This window comes from Curcuma longa, chromosome 5, assembly GCF_044706935.1.
Source record: "Curcuma longa cultivar G26 ecotype Majalengka, Jawa Barat chromosome 5, ITB_CL_G26_1.1, whole genome shotgun sequence".
NCBI classification, from domain to species: domain Eukaryota; kingdom Viridiplantae; phylum Streptophyta; class Magnoliopsida; order Zingiberales; family Zingiberaceae; genus Curcuma; species Curcuma longa.
Genome location: NC_133865.1, coordinates 12,108,895 through 12,130,359, shown reverse-complemented (window position 1 = coordinate 12,130,359; position 21,465 = coordinate 12,108,895). Strand labels below are relative to the sequence as shown.

The 21,465-nt window shown below is 31.2% G+C and overlaps 1 protein-coding gene across 1 annotated transcript; it reads right to left on the bottom strand.

Annotated features, from left to right (window-relative positions):
• Window positions 1–6,570: 6,570 nt before the first annotated feature.
• LOC141830030 (MADS-box transcription factor 26-like) lies at window positions 6,571–9,566 on the bottom strand. The gene is made up of 7 exons (XM_074717508.1): window positions 9,299–9,566; window positions 9,123–9,207; window positions 7,950–8,011; window positions 7,622–7,730; window positions 7,480–7,521; window positions 7,015–7,056; window positions 6,571–6,920 (listed from the first exon to the last, which is right to left on the bottom strand). Exons 1-7 carry the CDS (start codon window positions 9,478–9,480, stop codon window positions 6,756–6,758), a joined length of 687 nt encoding a protein of 228 aa, XP_074573609.1. The 5' UTR covers window positions 9,481–9,566; the 3' UTR covers window positions 6,571–6,755.
• Between the last annotated feature and the right edge of the window lie 11,899 nt (window positions 9,567–21,465).

Sequence of the window (21,465 nt, the reverse complement as noted above, 5' to 3'; positions counted from 1 at the left end):
TTGGAATTATGGCCAATTTTATTGATATTCATAATTTATGATCCATCAAAATCTTTTAGCTAAAATAGTTTAATGGTCATAAACTATCAAAATTGATCATTTAAGATATAAATAATGGTTTGCTTGAAGTACTTTGAAGATGGGAGAGCTCAAAAGGTCAATTTGGTCATATCAGGTTGATAAGGTATTTTCACCTTAATAGACTATGAACTTTGAATATTTGATAATTGACCTTTTGAATGGATTTCTTAGTGTGCAACGTCTTAGATATATCAAATGGTTAATTAATTTGGGCAATTTAAACTCATCAAGATGTTTTGTGATTATAAACTAACTGTCCAAGTTAATCATATGAATGAATTTTTAGAGCATTCCAAACTCAATGGAAGATCTCAAAAATAACCAATTTGGACATCTAGCCCATTATAATTTTTTTGCCAAAGCACTTTGATTTTTATATAGATTTTTAAAAGTATTTAGGAGGCTTATTGATAGCTTAAATGCTTTTAAAATTTTAATATTTTAACATGAACAAGATCAAGAGAGTGCAAGGAAGTTATTAGGGTTATTCTAAAATAAATCAGAGATATGTAAGTCCATATATGATACCAAAAATATAAAATGTTAAAATTTTTAAATAATTTCTCTAAATTGATAGGGATTATAAATCAAGAGTTTTTGAGTATGGTTAGACTGAGAGAGTAAATGAAATCTATTGGATAAAATTTAGATTGAAACTGATGATCTATTAAAATTCATTGATAGCTTAGATGCTTTTGAAATCTGAACAAAATTATGAGAGTGCAAGAGAGTTATTAGTGTTTTCTTAAGTAAATCAGGGGTGTTTAAGTCTAAATATAATATTATATCAAAAATAAAAAAAGTTGAATTTTTTAAATAGTTTCTCTAGACTTATGAAAGTCATGAGTCACTAGTTTTTAGCTATGATGAGACTATGGGAGTAGAAGGAATCTACTAAATTTGGTTTAAATTAAATCTAACTTGTCAAGTCCATTAATCAATTTTGATCAAAACTCACTTGAATGCTTTTGGAAACCTAAAACTTTAATATAGATAATATTAAGAAGATAGTACAAAGTAGCTATTAGTGTTATCCCAAAATGAATCAAAGGTGCCTATCTTCATATATGATATCATGTTAAAAGAAAAAAAAAATTTAAAATTTTTGAATAGTTTATTCGGTCTGATAAAGTTATAATTCAAAATTAAGTTTTGGGGCATAATAAGATTTAAGGAAGTGAAATAAATCTTTTGGACCAAATGTATTAATATTCCACTTTTGGAGTGCTAAGTTGATATTGCTTTGACTAAAATAATATCAAGTTGATGATGCTTTGATAATATCAGCACTAAGATGGTTATGCCTTAACCAAAACAATACAAAAGTATTTTTTTTAAATTTTTGATTTTTCCTTTTTAGTTTTGTTTCACTTCTCTTCTAGAGAAATCAGCTAAAAAAAGATATAAAACTAAAAATAATTTTAATTTTAATTTTTTTTGTTTTTATTAATATCCTTTTATAATTTTTTTATTTTTTTATTAAGATTTCAAAATTAAAAATAAAAATATAGATAAATTTAGAGGGCCACCATAATCGTAAATTTAGAATAAAATTAAACTATTTAGAATTATCAATAGCTTTTGATTAAAACTAATTAATAAAATTAAAAATTAAAATTTTTTTAAAAAATATATAAATAAATTAAAGATATTATTCAAAATAAATAATATAAATTTGACCAAAAAATTTATTTTTAATGTCGTCAATAAATTTTATTGATAAAATAACTAAGTTTTTATTTTATTAATTTTATCTCACTTTTCCTTATTTTCTTATAATTAAATATTAAAAAAAGATTGTATGAAAATTCTCGACGAAATAATTAAGTTTTTATTTATTTTTTATCTTGATCTTCTATTCAATTCAATTTAGTTCGATTTAAATACAAAAAATTAATTTTTTTTACTTTAATTTAGAGTTAAAATAGATTAAAAAAATATTATGTAAAATAAGGTACGCTCTTTGATAAAATTTGTTAAGTTCCACCGCACATGTAGAGGTTGAAAGTCATTTGAGTTATATCTCTAAAAGACAAGGGGTAATATTATATTATTTTTGGGGCATAGTTGAGTTAGTTACAATGAGATAAATTTATTGAAGTGAGCAAGAGTCGAAGTTCGATGAAGCCGAGACAATGCTTTCCCCCGTCGTGGTCAATTACAGCTTCTCGATTTACTCCTCACAAATGGTCGTGGAACCGACCATGTAAGACCGTTAGAGTGTCAAATTTTTTTTCCTAAGAAGGGGTAATATTATGTTAATTAGGAGACTAATCTAATCAATGAGAACCAATTCTTAATATTTATGGGCATGGAAGGGAATCTTTCAATCATGTATTTGAGAATTTAATGACTATTTTTTTTACTAAAGGAGATGTGCCATTAAATGTTGATTTCAACCAATTTCATATTTGAGGATATAAAATATAAAACTTTGTATATTTATTTAGGATAAATTAGATTTTAAGTTTCAAAATTAAAATAGATTTTATTTTAAAAAATTAATATCCAACCAAACTTACTATTTTGATTTAATTGAGTTCGACATAAAAATTGAATTAAATAGGAAGTCTTACAATACCATGTTGCACAATATTCTCGTAATATCTATCAAGAATCATGATAGGTACTTAGATGACTAATAATAATGCAGTTAGATGTGATTAGTAATAATAAAGATATTATATTGATTGTTTTAAATAAGAGATCATAGGAGTACTAATAATAACACCGTTAGATTTGATCAATAATAATAAAGATATTAGATTGATTATTATATATATATATATATTTATTTATTTTTGATATATTGCACGACGGGTTCGTGCATGACCGTGAGCGACACCGTCGATCCATCATCGCTACCGCCAGCCTCGCCGCGTCGTCCGACTATCGTCGATCGTCGGATTGAGCGCGATCGACATGTTGCTCGCCGAAACTTTGTCCGGCGTCAGATATATATATATATATATATATATATATATATATATATATATATATATATATATATATATATATATATATATATATATATATATGGCCTTTCATCAGTATGAGTATAAAAGGTATTATATTTCTATTTCAAAGGGATTGCCAGTCGTAGATAAAGGGATTGCCAGTCATCGATAAAGGGATTGCCAGTCGTAGATGTTAGATTTCAATCTCGGATTGGCAGTCGTAGATAAAGGGATTGCCAGTCGTCGATAAAGGGATTGAATTACCTTACCTTGTAGCTTGTATTTATCTGGGGTTGAGTTGAGTACCCTCTTGAGTATGCTGACCCTGGAGTATGGAGATTCTATAGCTTGAATTGAGTACCCTTGAGAGCGGAATGAGGCTTCTGTGGGTTATAGCTGGTTGTTCCTTCGTCGATGTGAGTGACAGTATATATATATATATATATATATATATATATATATATATATATATATATATATATATATTGGAGAATTCAAATAAGCCTAAATAATAAAAGAAAAATAAAATTGGAATAAGTAAAGTGAAGTTATTAGATTGATTTTTTTTATTAATTTTATTTATTTAATGAATAGGTTCCCACATGGCATGCAATTTGACATTTGTTCCTCTTTCGGAAAATTTCCAGCAACGCGCCTGAAAATTGAACATTCTCAAATCACCCCTCTTTGTTTCAACCGGGCCGCTAAAATATCCTTAATTTGTTGTTTTAATTAAAATGAATTTCTATTAGAGATAGAGCCAAGAATTTCATATTGAAAGATGAAAGATGTATTTACGTTGAGAAGAAGCGATCATGTCGTCTCCCTATTCACTCCTCATTTCTATACCCTTACATTTTTCCGCACTAAACCATTTTTGAAACTATTTTTTAAATGTATGTTTTCTCTTGAATGATCAATGGTGTTTCCTTTAAAAAAAATCTCTGAAAAATAATTTTTAAATACAAAATAAAATCACATAAACGTGTTCATTAGCTCTTTGAACATTTTAATCAGCTAAAATATGTGTCAATGAAAAAAAAAATCACACTAATGTTTTTATGCATGCCAAAAATTAAAAAATAAATTAAATTATTGATATATTTTTTTGTAAAAAAAATTAGCATGGAATCGTTTTATTAATTAATTTTGAATAATATAGTATAATAAAAATCATAGCATAACTCAAAAAAAAATGTCATGTATTAGATAATTTCAATAGCATTTGTATTGAACTTGGCACTCACTCAATATTTACAAATATTTGAATCGCCCACTTTATTTTTAAATTTACTAAATCATACACCTCGTTTTCAAGATACTCTTTTATTTATACACACGATTATTTAAACCACTTAAGCACATTTAAAATCTTAAAAAATAAATTATATTTTATAGGATCTTGAAACTATTATTTGTTTCTTTGATCAGTTGTCAGAAGAAGATTGAATTTTTTTTAAAAATTCACAATATACTAAATAGAGGGTTAACCAAGATTAGAATGCATGTTTACGTTTATAAGAGTTCCAAGAATACATTGATCCTTGTTTAGATTGAATATGATAAATGTAACTTCATTAATGGATTTTGATTATAGTTATAGTCCTGAAAATTTCAAAAATACCTTAATATTATCATTCAGTGAATATGATAAATATAAATTCATTAGTGATTTTATAATAAAATTATATAAAATTAATTTTTTTTAAAAAAAATCACAACAAAATAAATAAAGTATGGAGCCTAGTTTGAAAGACATGATCACATTTAATAGAGTATCAAGAATACATTGATTTCAGTTGGGCTCGAATCTAATAAGTTTAAGTTTACTAGTTAATTTTAGCCAAAACTCACCAATGGACTTAGGGTTATCATATTCAATCTAAATTAGAACCAATGCATACCTAGAAGTCTAAAGTCTCTTAAGTATAACCATATCCTCCAACTTTGATTTCACATCCTAAATAAACTATTGTGAGTTTTTAAAATTTATACAATTTTGAATAAATTTGACATAAATTTATTATTAAACTTAAATCTATCATGTTCACTAAAAAAATAACACCAATGTGTTCTCAAACTTTTCCTAACTATGTTGAAAATTTGAGATTATGCACGTTTTACTATCGTTAATAAATTTTAATCAAAATTTATTGATAGATTTAGACTTATCAGATTCTAGCCAAACCAAGGCTAATATATTGTTAGAAGTCTCCTCAGTGTAATCATGACCTCCAATCTTGATTTCACATTTTGGAGTGAACTATGAGTTTCTAAAATTTATGTGTAATCATGACCTCCAATTTTGATTTCACATCTTGGAGTGAACTATGAGTTTCTAAAATTTATATAGTATTAAGTAAATTTAGCACAAATTTACTGTTGCACTTAAATCTATCATATTGACATAATAAAAATATCAATGTGTTCTTGATACTCCCCTGACTCTAATTATGTCAAAATTTTTAAATTTTGAATATTATATGACTATTAATGTGTTTTGGTTAAAAGTTACTAATGAGTCTATCAATAAATTTTGATCAAAATTCACCAATACCGATAGACTTAAATTTATCAAATTCAATCTAAATCATAAATCACGACTAATGTATTCATAAGAATCTCCTAGATGTAATCATACTCTCCAACCTTGATTTCACACCTTAGATAGGTTGTTGTAAATTTTTTTAAAAAAATAAACCTTGTGTAATTTTATAAAAAGTTACTATGAATTTTATTTTATCATATTCACTCAACAATATCTATTATTTTTGAACTCTCATATCTCTGGCCGTGTTCAAATTTCTAAATCTATCCCTTGTACAAGCATCAATACATTTTGGATAAAATTCATTAATGAACTTAAATGTATTAAATTTAATCTAAAATAAAAATAATATACTTTTAAAACTCTCTAAAACTCCTGAGTACAACCATATCCTCTAATTTTTGTTCCATACCTTTTATAACCCATTGTGAGTTTTTCTTTTTGGAAATAGGTTCAAAATCCTATAAAACATAGCCTACTTTTTAAAATTTTAAATATATTTTGGTGGCTAAGTAGGTTGGACAAGTGCGTGGTAGGGTTCTTTATAAAAGAAGTATAATTTGATAAATTAAAGAGTGTGGTACACAATTTAAATACAAAGGAGGGGTATTTTAGAAAAAGAATAAGCGATTTGATAAATTTAAAAAATACGATGCATGATTTATGAAAGTTGAATGCATGGTCCCATAAAATATCATAATTTTAACAACTATTATATGATCAATAAACTTGTCAAAATAATGTTTATATGTGATACTTAAAATATATTTTTAAATTCCAAAATCCAATCCAGATAGATTTCAAAACAAAAACACACATACACAAACTTCATTCTTATATAAAAAATATTGAATGCAATACAATCCCTATAGTAAAAAGTGAAATCCATCACCCTAATAGTTCAATACGATCGGTCCTACGATTATATGTGAGAAGAATGCAATACAATCCCGATGTATGAATAAAAGATTAAGATTTTTCACATAATTAATAAACCATCAAAGCCCTTGCAATAAACTCCCCATCATAGGAGTAAAAGTACATGGACGAGAGTTGTGAGGCATATTATTCAATACAAACCAGACACACAAAAGTTCCACATGCTAGATATAAAAATAGGACACAGTAGAGAAATATTAGTTTATGCCCCTCAACTAACCTTATTACCATCAGGAGAAGCCCGTTTCAGGGCCCCAAAAATTGTTAAATTGATCCTGTATTGTCAGTGGGTAAGCATTCATGTAGTCAGCAACTGTGATTGGGGACATATCAAAATGCCCATTGGGTTGGACCATCATTGGGGCTACATCATAAAGCCCATTTTGCTCCACAATCTGCAATAAAATAAATAAATTAACAAATAGGAAAAAGAAAACTCGATTTCAGTTCATATTTGTATTATAGGAAGATAATGAGAGATTATTACACCTTCTCTTGAAGGAATTCATTGGTGGCTTTCAGTATCCCCTCCTGCAAAATGGATTGAAAAGCAAGTGAAAAGCCGAGAACACCTTTAGCACTCTTTTAATTAGTAATCAAGGGCAAATCCTTTAAGAGAATGAAACAATGAGTATAGAAATATATGGAAGAAGTATCTACTTTGCTGTTATTAGTTGTTGGTTTTGACGTGAATTGAAATACTAGTACTGCTTGAAAGATCAAAGAGAGGCATATTTATGCTATATCACTTTTACTATTGTGCCTAATTTATGTTTTGATGTGCTACACGGATCTCAAATATTTGATACTGATATGGCTTGATAATGACATTACCATCATGTGATGATGACAATGACATCAGATGTGAAGATGTTGATGGCATCATGTTTCCAATATTAAAGTGTTGTTATTAGATTACTAGTGTTTATTGTTTGCAAGGTTTGAAAGAGATACCTTGTTCTTCAGGGATTGAATCTCTTGGAGCATGATCTGCATCTGGAGTTAAATAGAGAGAGAGAGGGATTAAAAATATCAGCAAATTGCATACTGAAAGAGTTTAGTTAGCAGAGGATTAGAATTTTGATGTTCTTTCTACCTTCATGGTCCTAATGTGGTCCATCCAAATCTCAAGGTGCCTTTCCAATATGTACAATTCATCAAGGCTCATCTGCCCATGGCCAGGGCTTCCTTCTCCAAAAAGGTGCCTGCATGAATGCCACAGTCAAATTAAATAATTATTACAACCATAAAAAAATAGGTTTAACTACTGTGCAATCTTCTCAATTTTGCTTCTTTAGGATTTCTTTATGAATATTTTTGTTACAATAGGATTGATAACATATATAGATTATTAGGGGGAAACAAAAAATCTAATTTGCATATTTGTGGTTCAACAATTAAGTTTCAGAATAAATATGTTATACCCCAGACTGTTTTGCAGAACATTGATCTGTTGCTTCAACCGAAAAATCTCTCGTTCATAATCCTATTAACATTGAGACAATGTTAAACGATGAGAGAAATAATATGCGTTGATATAGGATTAAAAAAAACTGCACAAGGAATTTTAGTGGTATGGTAGACAATTTTTTTGATTAGTAGAAAAAATAACATATTCCATTTTTTGATTGGGACCAGTTCTTAATTTTCTAGATTTAATGCTCAAGTTGACCTGGATTAGAATTAGATTTCTAATCAAGTTGGACAATTCAAACAATTTTAAAACACATGTGGACAGTCAACTTATTTATTTGCTTGTTTCTTAACAATTGCCTAGTTCTTAGGTTAATCACATAGTGCGAGCTAAATTAAAATACTTTATCAAGTTAATCCATAGTATTTTATGCTTCACATATGATTATAAAGGGGCTTTATTTATTTTATGCTTCACATATGATTATAAAGGGACTTTATTCATTTGAACTAATCAAGTCATCAGGTTTCAAGTTAATTATTGTATTTATCAAACATTACAAAAGCAAAAGCCAGCTAATCTGCATTTTATAGTGGGCAAATTTGTTATGCCATTCTCCATTTCTTGTATAATGTTTTACATTTGTATGGTTGAATTGAACATAAAGAATCCAAACTCACTAGTCCATAGTTCAAACAAATGAAAAATCTAAGCTACTGGGACTCAGTTCGATCATGGGTGATCTAGAAGCATTTAAAAATGCTGTGACAATTATATATCAACTACACAATCATCATTAAGTCAGTAGAGAAGTTAACCGTGCACAATAATTAACCAAAATTATGGTAACTTTTAAGTATTCCTAGAATATTAGTAGGAATATATAAAAGCAAATGATATCAGAGGGCTTTATATATTATCTACACTGATCAAGATTCAAGGAAGAAAAGCATATCTATGAGTGTCATATTCTCAGGCGAATTGGGAATTCAAAGGAAGAGATAAATGCTTTAGAAATACATGCTACTTGTCATTAGGACACAGCGTAGTCTTTTCTGCCTAGAGTCATTGTACATGACTTTACGTTGTAAGATATTGGGATTACCTTCCTTTATTTACTCTTTTGCATTGCTACTGTTTCTTTACACTACTGAGAAATAGAAATAAAAAACATTGGACAAACCTGAGGTGGATTCACAGCAGCACTCACATAATTTTGACCTTCTTCAGATGCCATCTTGTACCTCTTAATCAAGCCTTCCATTGTCCTTCCAAGATAGCCCAACTCAATATCTCAACGATTGAGAATACAAATATGGATATAGTAAAAGCTAAGAAACTGATATGATATTGGCATACCCCTTTGTAGCCAATTCATAGAGCTTGCCATGGGCAGAGAAGATCATGATGCCGATGTCAGCATCACACAACACTGACAACTCACGGGCCTTCTTCAGCAGTCCTGCCCGACGCTTGCAAAAGGTCACCTGCCGGTGGACTGGGTTCTCGACGCGCCTGAGTTGCACCTTGCCTCGCACCATCCTCGCACACAACCTCCCACTAGTTTAGACTAGCTTCGAGGTTGCTGCACTGCTGAGCTCTGTCCTTCCTCTCTGCTTTACTAGCAGACTTCCCACCAATGATGGTCCACGAAGACAGGGCTGCCCTTTTATAGCGCCTCACTCAATGGTGGAATCTTTATACATCAAAATTGTTTGTCCTCTGTCAATTCTATGGTCCCTCCTTGTCCCTTTTCATAGGGTAGAAATCCTCTTATTGATTGAACAAAGACAAGCTGGGTTCGACTACCCCCATTAATGGCTTTAGTATGTACTGATGACATGGCCTTGAGTTGAGGTCCCTCCACAGAGGGCCTTTTCTGCACAGTTTGTTGACTGCTATTCCTATGCGCCCTGACGAACATGTGAGAAAGCCATTAAGAAACACTTTCGGAGTCATCTCATACCCTTTTCCTTTTGCTCTTTGAACAATGAGCACAAGAATCATGTCCAATAAAAGGGTAATTAATACACGAGGAGAATTTTAATATAAGTTTCCTCCAATCGTAGGGGTCTTGGGGGGTTTCTCTATTCATAGAGTAGCTAAGGGGGCAACACTTGGAGCATTTTGGCATGAGAAGACATGTATTGGTGGGGGGCTAATGGATGCTGGTGGTGCAGGGTATAAAGCTCGAAAAGATTCCTTCAGCTTTTGCTTAATAAAATGCCAAGCCACTATGGGGGAGCTTATTGAACAGCCAAAGAGCCCGTACGAGTTGATAAGTTACTCTTTTCTTAGCTGGCCTGCTTTATCATGCATTCTAATTCATAGATGTCAGGGCAATTTAGCAGAAGTGAAAGTTATGTCGAGCTATTGAGGTAGTTTTTGTCCCTGTTATGTAAGATTAACATATATTTTATTTCGTCCCTAGTTAAGAAATTGCCATAAACTCACTAGTGTTTTTACTTGGCGAAAAAAGGGAGTATAAAAAAATATAGACAAAATTGAAAAAAGAATAGTTGTCTTTGTTTGCTTGAAAGAACTTGTCTTGGCTGTGCAACAGTCAGCACATAGCAGTTTTCATGGGATCATTAACTTACTCCAAAAATACCAAATACAATTTGGTTCGAGCAAAGAACTTTTTGTAAAGGATAAGAAAAGTAAAAAAGAAAACAAATGTGCTCATGTGAGTTTCTAGTCCTACATTGGGGAGTCGAAGGAAGTGAAGATATAAATAGAGATTTTGACATATAAAAGAGTCTTGAATGGTGGTGGAAGTGGTGGAGTCACATTCAGTGCATTCACTCCTTGTCGATACACCTTGCACTAAGCATGCACACATCATGAGTTGTGTTCAATTGCTCATTTCATTTTTATTATATCAGACACCCTCCTAGCAAGTTAACCACTCCATTGGTTACCCTGCCTTGTAGACTGAATCATCATACTACCAAATAGCAACAGCTCAAGAATGAGTCTGGATGAACTGATGCTTGTGGTGTGATATGGATTGTCAAATGATCCAAGGGTCTAGAATGAATATGGACAGATGTTGACTAATAATGGTAGCCTGAGTAGAATGGGACATGGATTGGCTCTTAAATATCCGATGGGGAATGAGCAAAGAAGACCAGAATCAATTTTTTTTTTAAAAAAAAGGTATCCAATGTTCTTATCCTTCTTCCTCTTACACACACTTTCCTTTCTATAATCATTTCTATCTACTGTGAGCTCTTCTTCATTAGCGAAGGGCACAGATGCAGGAGAGCAAGCAAACTAATAGGATCCTAGATTAAATTGATGATATCTCCGAATACACACTCACTGATGGGGGTATATTAAACCTCGAGGAGGAGGATAATATGCCTGAAAGATTACAACCCATCAATCTCAATTTCTTCAACATCTAGTCTCTTATGAAAAAAAAACAAATTATGGTAACTTGCAGTCTTATTTCACTTCTATGCATAGCGACCCAGATTAAACAGAAAAATCATTTTTGTATTTTCTTAATTAGTTTGAAAGCTTCTAATTCAAACTGATCTTCAGCTCAACAAAACTTATTAACTTCAAATTTTAATAAAACTTTTGAAATAACTTGGGAACCAAAGAAAATTCCTAATTCCTAGGTTACCAATTGAATTTGACAATAGGGGAGTGCATGAGTCAGAATGAATTTAAGGAAAAGGTGACCTAATCGGTTTTCATCTGGGGTACAAAAAATTTTCTGAATCCAAGGATTGAGTCAAAAAGAACATTGAACATGAAATTTTCGAGATAGGTTTCAAGCTTTTTTATTTCTTTTTTGAGTTTTATGTTTGCAAAATTTTAAAACATTTGGTCATCTTACAATGTGATCAAAATACAATTTAATTCTAATTTCTTTTAACTTCATTATCACTTTGACTTATATGAATTATGCAATAATTAGATACCCTACCAATTTGGGTTGAAAAAAAAAATCAGATTTGAACCTAAAACACAATATTTTGCATCCTCAAAACCTAACCCAAAATCCAAAAAACTTATTATTTTTTTTTTGGATTGGATCAGTTTAATTCAGATTTGCCAGTTCTTTTCCCCATCCTTACTTGCCGGTCTGGTCCAGTTAAAAAAGTGAGACACAAGCTATAATAAATAGTGTGTATGCATTTGCTCCTGCTTTCATACTTGGAACTATACCAATCAAGAAATAAATACTTGACCCTTATATTAACTTAATCTTAAATAGCTTTCCCTTCATAATGCAGTTACCTTTCGATAAAAAAAAAATCAATACAGATAATTATGATCCATTAATATGGGTTATCAAAGAATGGCAAAACAAAAAAAAGCATCCAGGTGGTGTCTAATCAAACCTAAGAATATAGGTTAGTCCTCTTTCTAGCCAATATTCTTCTTCTTAGCTTTCAGTCTTCACACAGAAGCAGCGACAGCTAAAGAAAGAATATTTCACCAATAGGAACTGAAGTTAATTATCCAAAATAAATTATCCATCGATAGACTGAGCATCTGGGGTGATTCTTAACTTTGATTTTTTTAAGTGGACAGTTAATTTATCTAAGACATCATCAACTTCTGATTATAGAAGATTTCCATGGGCCTATCCAAATCTTAGTTTCATCATTAAAACTATGTTGAAAGCTTAGTTCTGCAATAATTAAGTAGTACTTTAGACCCCTCCCCCTCACATTCTGCTGAGAATTCTTAGATTTTTCAGTCGTTGGGGTCGAGGAGAAATCATCTTTCACTGCTGGACAAGTGTTAAAAGTTGGATGAAAGCTCACGAGTGGCACGGGAATTGCTTCCGAGGACAAAACCAAAAGCTCAACCACTCCAGGGTATTCCATCCTCTCTCACAGTTTATGCTGAGCATATCACTACGATAAGATATTTTTTATAAACTCTTCTAGGATCTGTATGTTTCCTCGGAGAGAAAGCACAATGATAGTTAATGAATTATTATTTTTTTCATGTAACCAGGCCCTAAGCACAGAAGTCAGGATGGGATTGCTTAACTCCCAAGGTACATTAAAGCAGATCAGTTTAATGGAGGGAACAAGTTGTGAGAGAGGATAAAAGATTGAGGCAATATCAAGGGAGATCTTGTAATGGAATCTAGTACATTTGCATTTGTATGATCTTTTAGCCTAGCAAGAGGAAATGTTCTGGACTTGAAATCCATGTTCTTATTGGCTCTACACATAGGGTATAGTATGATTTTTAGCCTAGTGAAAGGAAATGTTCAAGACTTGAGTTTCATGTTCTTATTGGCTCTATGCTGTTCCCCATTTGAGCAGAGAAATTATAGAATATTTCTAGCGATGGAATCTTGTGCTTTTTTGCTTTGTGAACATTTGACAAGAAAAAAGCCTAGTGCTAATAATTATTCTTGATCAGACTGATGTGTATTTTGTACCATGCAAAATTAACATTAAAGTTTTGTGGAAAATATTTTCCACAATTTTTATAATGCATTTAATATGCGGCACGACAGAGACTTATAGTAAACAAAATTATTATGTCGGTCAATATAAAATATGTGGCATTTTAAGGCATAAAGATTTCTGCTTGGAACAATCAAAAGTCCTTTTCCCACACTCGAACATCAGTTAATTCCTCTCTGCCCTCGAGCCCCCTTCTTCTCCTCCAACTTTATAAACCCTAAACTGTGTCAGCCAATGACTACCAACCATCAAAAAAAGTCCATATCAGTTAGTCATCCATCCCTACTGACCAACAACCATCAGCTGTCCCTGCCAGTCAGCAACCTCAACAATCCTGTTGGTGCTTGTCTACCATCCCTACCAATTAGTAAGCCCATTGGCCCCAGGGAGAATCATCAGTCGCTCGTACAGGCCATGAAATGGAGGGAAGGAGAAGAAAGAGAGAATATTTTCCATGTATGACAATCAAGCAAGGAAAATAATCATTTTTCCTTGTAACAATTCCTTGGAAAATAGTTTTCATATGTAAATTATTTTCCATGAAATAAATGAAGTACAAGTATGAATCATGTAACAGACTTAGTAGTTCGAAATTGTATACTTTAATTCCAAAGACAGAAAAGAAAAAAAACCTTAGAACAAGTAAATATATAAAAAATAAGAAAAAAAATCTTCTTTTCTTATTCTATTAACTTGTATTAACTATTTAAATATCAAACTAATTTAAACACATAACATGTCTTCCCTTCTGATAAGGAATTCTACTACAGCAGACTTTTGGTTGTTTCAATGTATATCATATTTTATTTTCCCTTAAATAAAATTATCTAAGTTCTCTTTTGTTATATCATATATATTTTCTAATGCTATGTGATTTTTCAACAAAATAATTTTGCTGTTTAAAATGATCTGCAACTTTTGGTGAGATTGTTGAGGTTATAGGTGTATTGACCTCTATTGAGAATACAGAATGTCATTGGCTGTGTAATGGTCACTCTGTTTAGATTGGAGGCAATGTTTGAGGGTCCTCACACCCTCTCATGTGGCTAAGAATTAAATCAAAACTGACAGAAAGATCTTATGCCACTTGATATAGCATCAGGATAAACAATCTGAGGAAATAAACGATCTCACATAGAGAAATAAGTAATCAAACACACTCGCAGATTGAAAATTTTATTATACAAAGATAATCAAATACAAGGATCGGGGTCCCTTTTAATGATACTAATCCAACATAAAGTTAGAAATAAATTACAAATATCCTAAAAAAAAGTAATTTTATATCTTAAAAGACTCAAGAAAATTTAGAATATATCATATTTTCTAATCATGACAATTGGCAAATTAAAAATGGCAATTTACTAAACAGTCTAGCCAAATTTCCATAATAACCAAAATGTATACTCAATTTTTATATTCACCAAAGCACGTAATTGTTTCCTATTAAGCCCCTCCTTTATCAGCAATCAATTGCTCATTCATCAACAATTGACTGCTATATAAATAGTGGACTGCACCAATCGATTCTTGAACTTACTATGCTTGATTTGTGGATGTCAGTCGACTGCACCACTCGACTGCTAGTTTCTTCGAGCTATCACAAACCTAGACCATCAATCAACTAATCATAATATATCAGTTGACTGACCTAAATTCAATACTTCAATTTTAATACCTCAATCTATGTTTGAGGGCATGGTTACACTCAGGATGAAGCAAGAAGTGCAATGAGCTTAATTTGAAGTGTTTTTGAGGTACCTAAGGTCATTAGTAAATTTTGCTCAAAACTCACTGATAGTCTTAGGCTCCTCAAAATCACTTCAAACTGGGATCATTACACTTCTGAGAGTCTCTTAAGTGTAATCATGCCCTCAAATATTGATTTGATAGTCTAGATAGATAGCTATGAGTTTCTAAAATTGACACAACTTTGAAATGCTTTGTCATGAGCTCATTAGAGGACCTAGGTCTGTCATATTTACTCACCAATACCACCACAGAGTTCTTAGGACTCTCCTGGTTCGAGCATGTTAAGATTTTAAAATTCTAGACAGTGTAGGGACCATTATACTTCAAACCGGGACCATTATACTTCTAGAAGTTTTTTGAGTGTATCCATACCCTTGGACATGAATTTTACAACCTAAATAGAGTTGTGAGTTTCTGAAATTAACACAGTTTTGAGATGTTTTATCACGAGCTCATTAGAGGACCTAGTTATCATATTCACTCACCAACACCACAATAGGGTTCTTAAGACTCCTCAAACCATATCAAGATTTTAAAATTATGAACACTGTAGGGTTACCAACGAGCTTTGGTCAAAACTCATTGATGACCTTAAGCACTCAAAATAACTTCAAACCAGGATTACACTTCTGAGAGTCCCATGAGTGTAATCATATCCTTAAACATAAATTTCACAACCTAGATAGAGAGTTGTGGGTTTTTAAAATTAACACAAGTTTGAAATATTTTGTCATGAGCTCATTAGAGGGCTTAGATTTGTCATACTCACCGACAACACCAAAAGGTTCCTACGACTCCTCTAGTTCAGATCATGTCAATATTTAAAAGTTTTGGCTAAAACTCGTTGATGGGTTTAGACACCTCAGAATCACTTCAAAATAAAACTATTATACTTCTGGGAATCCCTTGAGTATAACTATGCCATCAAACATGGATTTTACAACTTAGATAACGAGTTGTGGGTTTTTGAAATTTACACAGCCTTGAGATATTTTGTCATGAGCTCGTTAAATAACCTAGGTCTGTCATACTCACTCACTAACACCAACAAAGAGTTCTTAAAACTCCCCCTGGTTTACAGTGTGTCAAGATTTTAAAATTCTAGACATTGTAGGGGCATCAGTGAGTTTTGGTCAAAACTCACTGATGGCCTTAAGCACCTCAAAAAATACTTCAATCTAAGCTCATTGCACTCTGTCTTTATCTCATCGTGAGTACAACCATATCCTTAGACATGGATTAGGATATTAAAATTAGGATATTAAATTTATATTAGTCGACTAATTCATTATGATTAGTTGATTGCTGGTCCAAATCTATGATATCCGAACAAAAAGTTTATAAATTGAGTCGCACAGTTGAATGGCGCAGCCAAATGGCGTCCACAAATCAACATGATAAGTTCAAATATCAACTGGTGCAATCGACAATCCACATAGCAGTCGATTGCTAGTGAATGAGTAGCCGACTGTTGATAAAGGAGAGGTATAATGGGAAAGAGCTACGTGATTTGGTAAATATGAAAGTTGGATATGCATTTTGGGTATTACGAAAACCCTAACTACATGGTTCAGTAAATTGTTGAATTAAAAACTAACAAAATTAACTCATTCTCCTAATTAATTATATATAACGAAATAAACTTTTAAGAAGTCCAGAACTTTTAAAAATTAAACTACTAATTTGTATTATTCTCCTCCCTCACCAGGAAAACTTGACTCTAGATGAGTTGTTAGCATCTTCAACTATTGTGTTCATTCCAATGAGTATAGATAACAATAATATAGTTTAAATCTCGATTTTCAAGAAGGATATTGCACTTTTTAAAAAGGCGACTGCTTATGTGCTTGCAAGGGACTATTTTGCGTGGTTGCTAGGCAATCCATGTTAAATAACTTTTTAAAAGGCAACTTGGGCAATCCGCCTAGGTGGTCTAGATGGATCTAAAAAAATATTTGAATTGTTTTCTTTTTACAAGTTGATTATTCATTAATCAATTATGACTTATTTATTTATATTGTAAACTTATTTTGATTAAAGATACATCCATTATACATACATTAATAAGATAGTAATACTTAATTTAATTTCTTCTCTTCCTTATTTTAAAATATTATTTTGATGTTGATAGCTTAGGCACCCACCAACCACTTAGGCACTAGGCAATGGGTTGACTACATAGAATTACCTTTGTATATTGCCTTCATTGTGTTCTTCTCTAAACATCCCTTTGAATGAGTGAACCAGAGATTGCTTTCTTCTAGTTCTTGAAGTTGCTGTCGTGTGACTTAGAGGCTACGGGTTCGAGTCTCGAAAACAACCTCTTGCAAAGCAGAGTAAGACTGCGTACAATAGACCCTTCCTCGGGACCTCTCATTGACGAAAGCTTCGTGCACCGGACTAATTCTTGAAGAGATTTGACTTAAACATTTTTGGTCAAATCATGAGATGAGGAAGATGTTCCCATGTCTATAGTAGTCATGGGTCATTGAAGTAACAATGTTGATGATGAATTTGCTTGCACCAAAATTGAAGTGTGAAGTGTGACATACAAGGACAAAAGACTCAAATTTCTTGAGTTAATTAGGATATATTCTAATTTAAAATTTTTAATAGGTTGGTAAGTTAAATAAATATAAATTAGACTTTTTTTCGTTACATGACTAAATAAATTGGATAAAAATGGTCTCTTAAAGTAGTTTTCATAAGACAATTAAAGTTCATGAATGCAAGAGGATAATGTAACATTTCACTAGATACTTTATAGTAATTACTACTCAATACAACTATGTTCATAACATCAACATGTATCTCATGTATTAGCTCAATAGAAATCTCAGTATTTTGACAAGTAGTAGCCAAGAAAACTTAATCTCTGAATTCAACTTTATATAGTTATAAATAACCACACAAAAGGACATGTATCAACGAAATTTTTTAATTGATTTATTGTTATCAAATAGACAGCATGCATTCTTACACCTGTATTCTTATTTTGTTCTGCTTTTTTCCTTTGGCCTCCTTGGGTAGCATGAACCAATTATAATTTGTCAACCTAAGCTATGCTCAGTAGCATGTAAATCATTCTTTAAAGTGTCTGAATCAACAAAAAGCTCCACCAAGGTTGTCACTAGGCAATCTTCTAAAGTAAGTCATCAAGGGATCTTCTACAGTCCAATTTTTGGGATTTGATATTATTGGTGTTATGTGTATATTTTTCAAAGGGCATAAGTCATCACGAGTCATGTTTAGAGTTAAGTTATCTAATCAATTAAAAATCTTTCAAATTTAAATGAAATAAGGGCTTCAAGCAATGACTTCAAAGTAGTCACCACCTAGGATTTCTTATGCTCGAGATAGTACTTAACTTCTATACCTTTATGATAAACTCATCTATTAGAATAAGTGAAGAGAACTACCTTTTATTGGAATTTCTAACCAAAGTCCATTAATGAATCGAACAACTGTCATCTGTGTTTATGAATCTAACTGTGAGAGCTGCTCAACTCATCATTAGTCGACTAGTCAAGACTTTATCACAGCTAATATCTTGGATCATGACTATATTATCCATTGACCACATCTATTGTTAACTATGTCATCAATGGGTTGTTATTTATCATAAGTCGACTGAACCAAAACATATGCTATTTAGTATGTGCATTATTTGAATTCAAACATCAATCGATCTAATCTTTGCTTTTAGTCGACTAGATTTGAAATAAAGATAAATCTATCGCAAGTCTTAGTCAACCATATGGTTTAGTCAACATTTCAGAAATAGTAGTCAACTGGTCCATTGACTTTTATCGCGAAATACCTATTTGTTGGTCAGATTGTCATATAAATAAGAAAGTTACCCTTACCCTCTCTTACATCTCACTTACAAAGAGTTCATCTCCTAGACTTTTCTAGGTATCTAGTTCCCTTGGCCTACCGAGATTTCTCATTTGCCAAGAGGTCTCATTTTTTAGTCTTCCTTCATCTACCCAGTATTCAATCGATGTTGACATATCAAGACTTCATCTGCCACTGTTGGGCTTTCAAACCCTACTAGCACTTGCAGGACTTCTTTTGCCAAATGTTCAATCAATCTCAACCAATTTGGACTTTGTCAACTCCTGTTGGACTTTTCCATTACTCTACAACGTCACACATCATTAGTTTAATGTAAGTCTAACTTTAAACCATTGCTAACCACATCAAAACAATATGATTAGGCTCAATCACTTGGTACCTGATTGCACCTACAAAGTTAACTATAACTAGAGAACAATTAAATTATTTTCTAATAATAATAATATTGTACATTTAGGCGTGTCAAAAAAGATGCTTTTACTTTTGAAGGTAGAATGTAACCTAATATATTTCTTCATTAGTTAGATAACAATAAAAATTATTCTGACCAATATAACATAACCTCTACAGAATAGATACAATTTGCTAATTTTCACTTCATGAATTTGCTAAAAAATATTGGTGATCTGCCTAAACTATTAGAGACTAAGATGGACAAGAACTTATCGCACATTAGCATGAAATGAAAAAACACTTAATGAAGAAATATGTACCACCAAACTTTAAAAGACAACTAACTAATAAATATGTACACACAAAATAATCTTCCTTAATGAAACAAAACTCAACAACATCTCAAGTCAAGATCGAAGCCTTAGTTCACTTACAATGAACTTGTAGTTAAAATAATATAGTTGTGTTCAAATAAGCCTTCTGATAACTCAACTTTAGGCAAGTCCTCAAATGTTGAAGAGCTCCCTAATGACACAATAGATGAATCCCCTAAAGATGAAACCTTAAGAACACTTTAATAACATTTTAGAAAAATCTTCTAATGGCATTTTAGATGAACAACAAAATAATATAACTTTAAAATAATCTTCTATTGACTTAACCTCCTTAGAAAATAATCAACTTGATCCTTGTTTATGTTATCCAAAGAAGCCAAAAAAAAGGAAACAAAAAAAAAACTAGCAATATAAGGCCCTTAAACATCAACATATCACTTGGCATCATTTTTTCAATAATTACTTAAAACTTTAATGCTCATTAATCAATTTAGTTTCTTTATTTGCTTTTATCTACCCAACTGACAAATTCAGTATTCCACTTTACAAATGAGAGTTATAAGCCAATCCTAAAAATAAAATTGTACTGAGTCATGATTATTATAAAGTACCTAGTAATACGGTAAAACTTTATGTTACATTTATAAATTCAAATTTCCCCATTAGATCCACTTTAGACGTATTCATATTCTTTATATCTACTTTATGTCTTATGAAAAAAATTGATTACAGTACTTGTTTTAATTTTTCAACTTATTTAAACACAAGTTCGATATTTAAATTAGGGAATATGAAAATTTGCTAAGAAAAATTTGACTCATATGTTGACTTTATGGCAAGATATGTAGATTCCTCTGTAACATTCTCTCATTACAAACTTAGATATTTTCTTATTTACTAAAAAGGATGACTAAATGGAGCAATGCAAAATCAAAAAACAAAAAAGAGGAGCAAAGTGTTCTTTTTTTATTGGAAGAGACATCAAAAGGATAAAGAAAAAAGTTTACCACACAGAGTTAGTGAAACAATTCTTTCGTATGTTTGCAAGCAACAAACCAAGAAGAGGAGCCAACAATTCACTAGAATCAAATTCTTCTCAATAGATAAAAATAACACAGTGAGGATTTTGAATCATATTAAAATATTGTTGAAAAGTTCAAAATTGTTAGTCATCAAATTTTAATAAGTTGTTATATTTCTTAGAAAATTGTTGTAGAATTTTTAAAACATTGTTTATTTAAAAAAAAACATATTAGAGTATTTATTGGAATAAACTAAGTTTTATTGAAGAAACCTTATTATCAATCTATAAATGGGTTAATTAGGGAACATGTATTAAACAAATTTTTTAAATTAATACAAATTCCCTTTTGATTCACTTGGTGAGATCCTCTAGGTGAGCTTTTATTTTTTTTCTCTGACATATTCATCCCAAGTTCATAAGTGATTCGATGGTTCTATCTTGGTGTTGTGTAGTTTGTCTTTATCAAGGAACAAAAAACTCAAACAAATAGATGGTCAGGTTACAACATAAATTATCTCTTAAATTTTAACATAAAACATTATACTCTAATGTTATGCTTATGTACATCTTCGTTCAGTGTGGTAAATGTTAGTCATTTAACACTTTTTCATCTAATGCTAATTTGTAAAGTTCAATGGGTGGCTTTTGTCCTCTCGTTTTTTTGGTTGATTATTGTTAGATATAAAGTTTTATCACATTTATTTTTTGCTGCATTAA

Bases quoted from the DNA above. Each gene is read 5' to 3' on its own strand.
- LOC141830030 (XM_074717508.1), bottom strand. From the start codon at position 9,480: ATGGTGCGAGGCAAGGTGCAACTCAGGCGCGTCGAGAACCCAGTCCAC. The intron at 9,208-9,298 runs GTATGCCAATAT...CTATCTTGGAAG, and splicing joins TATGAATTGGCTACAAAGGG to GACAATGGAAGGCTTGATTA. The intron at 7,731-7,949 runs GTATAACATATT...GCATTCATGCAG, and splicing joins GTTCTGCAAAACAGTCTGGG to GCACCTTTTTGGAGAAGGAA.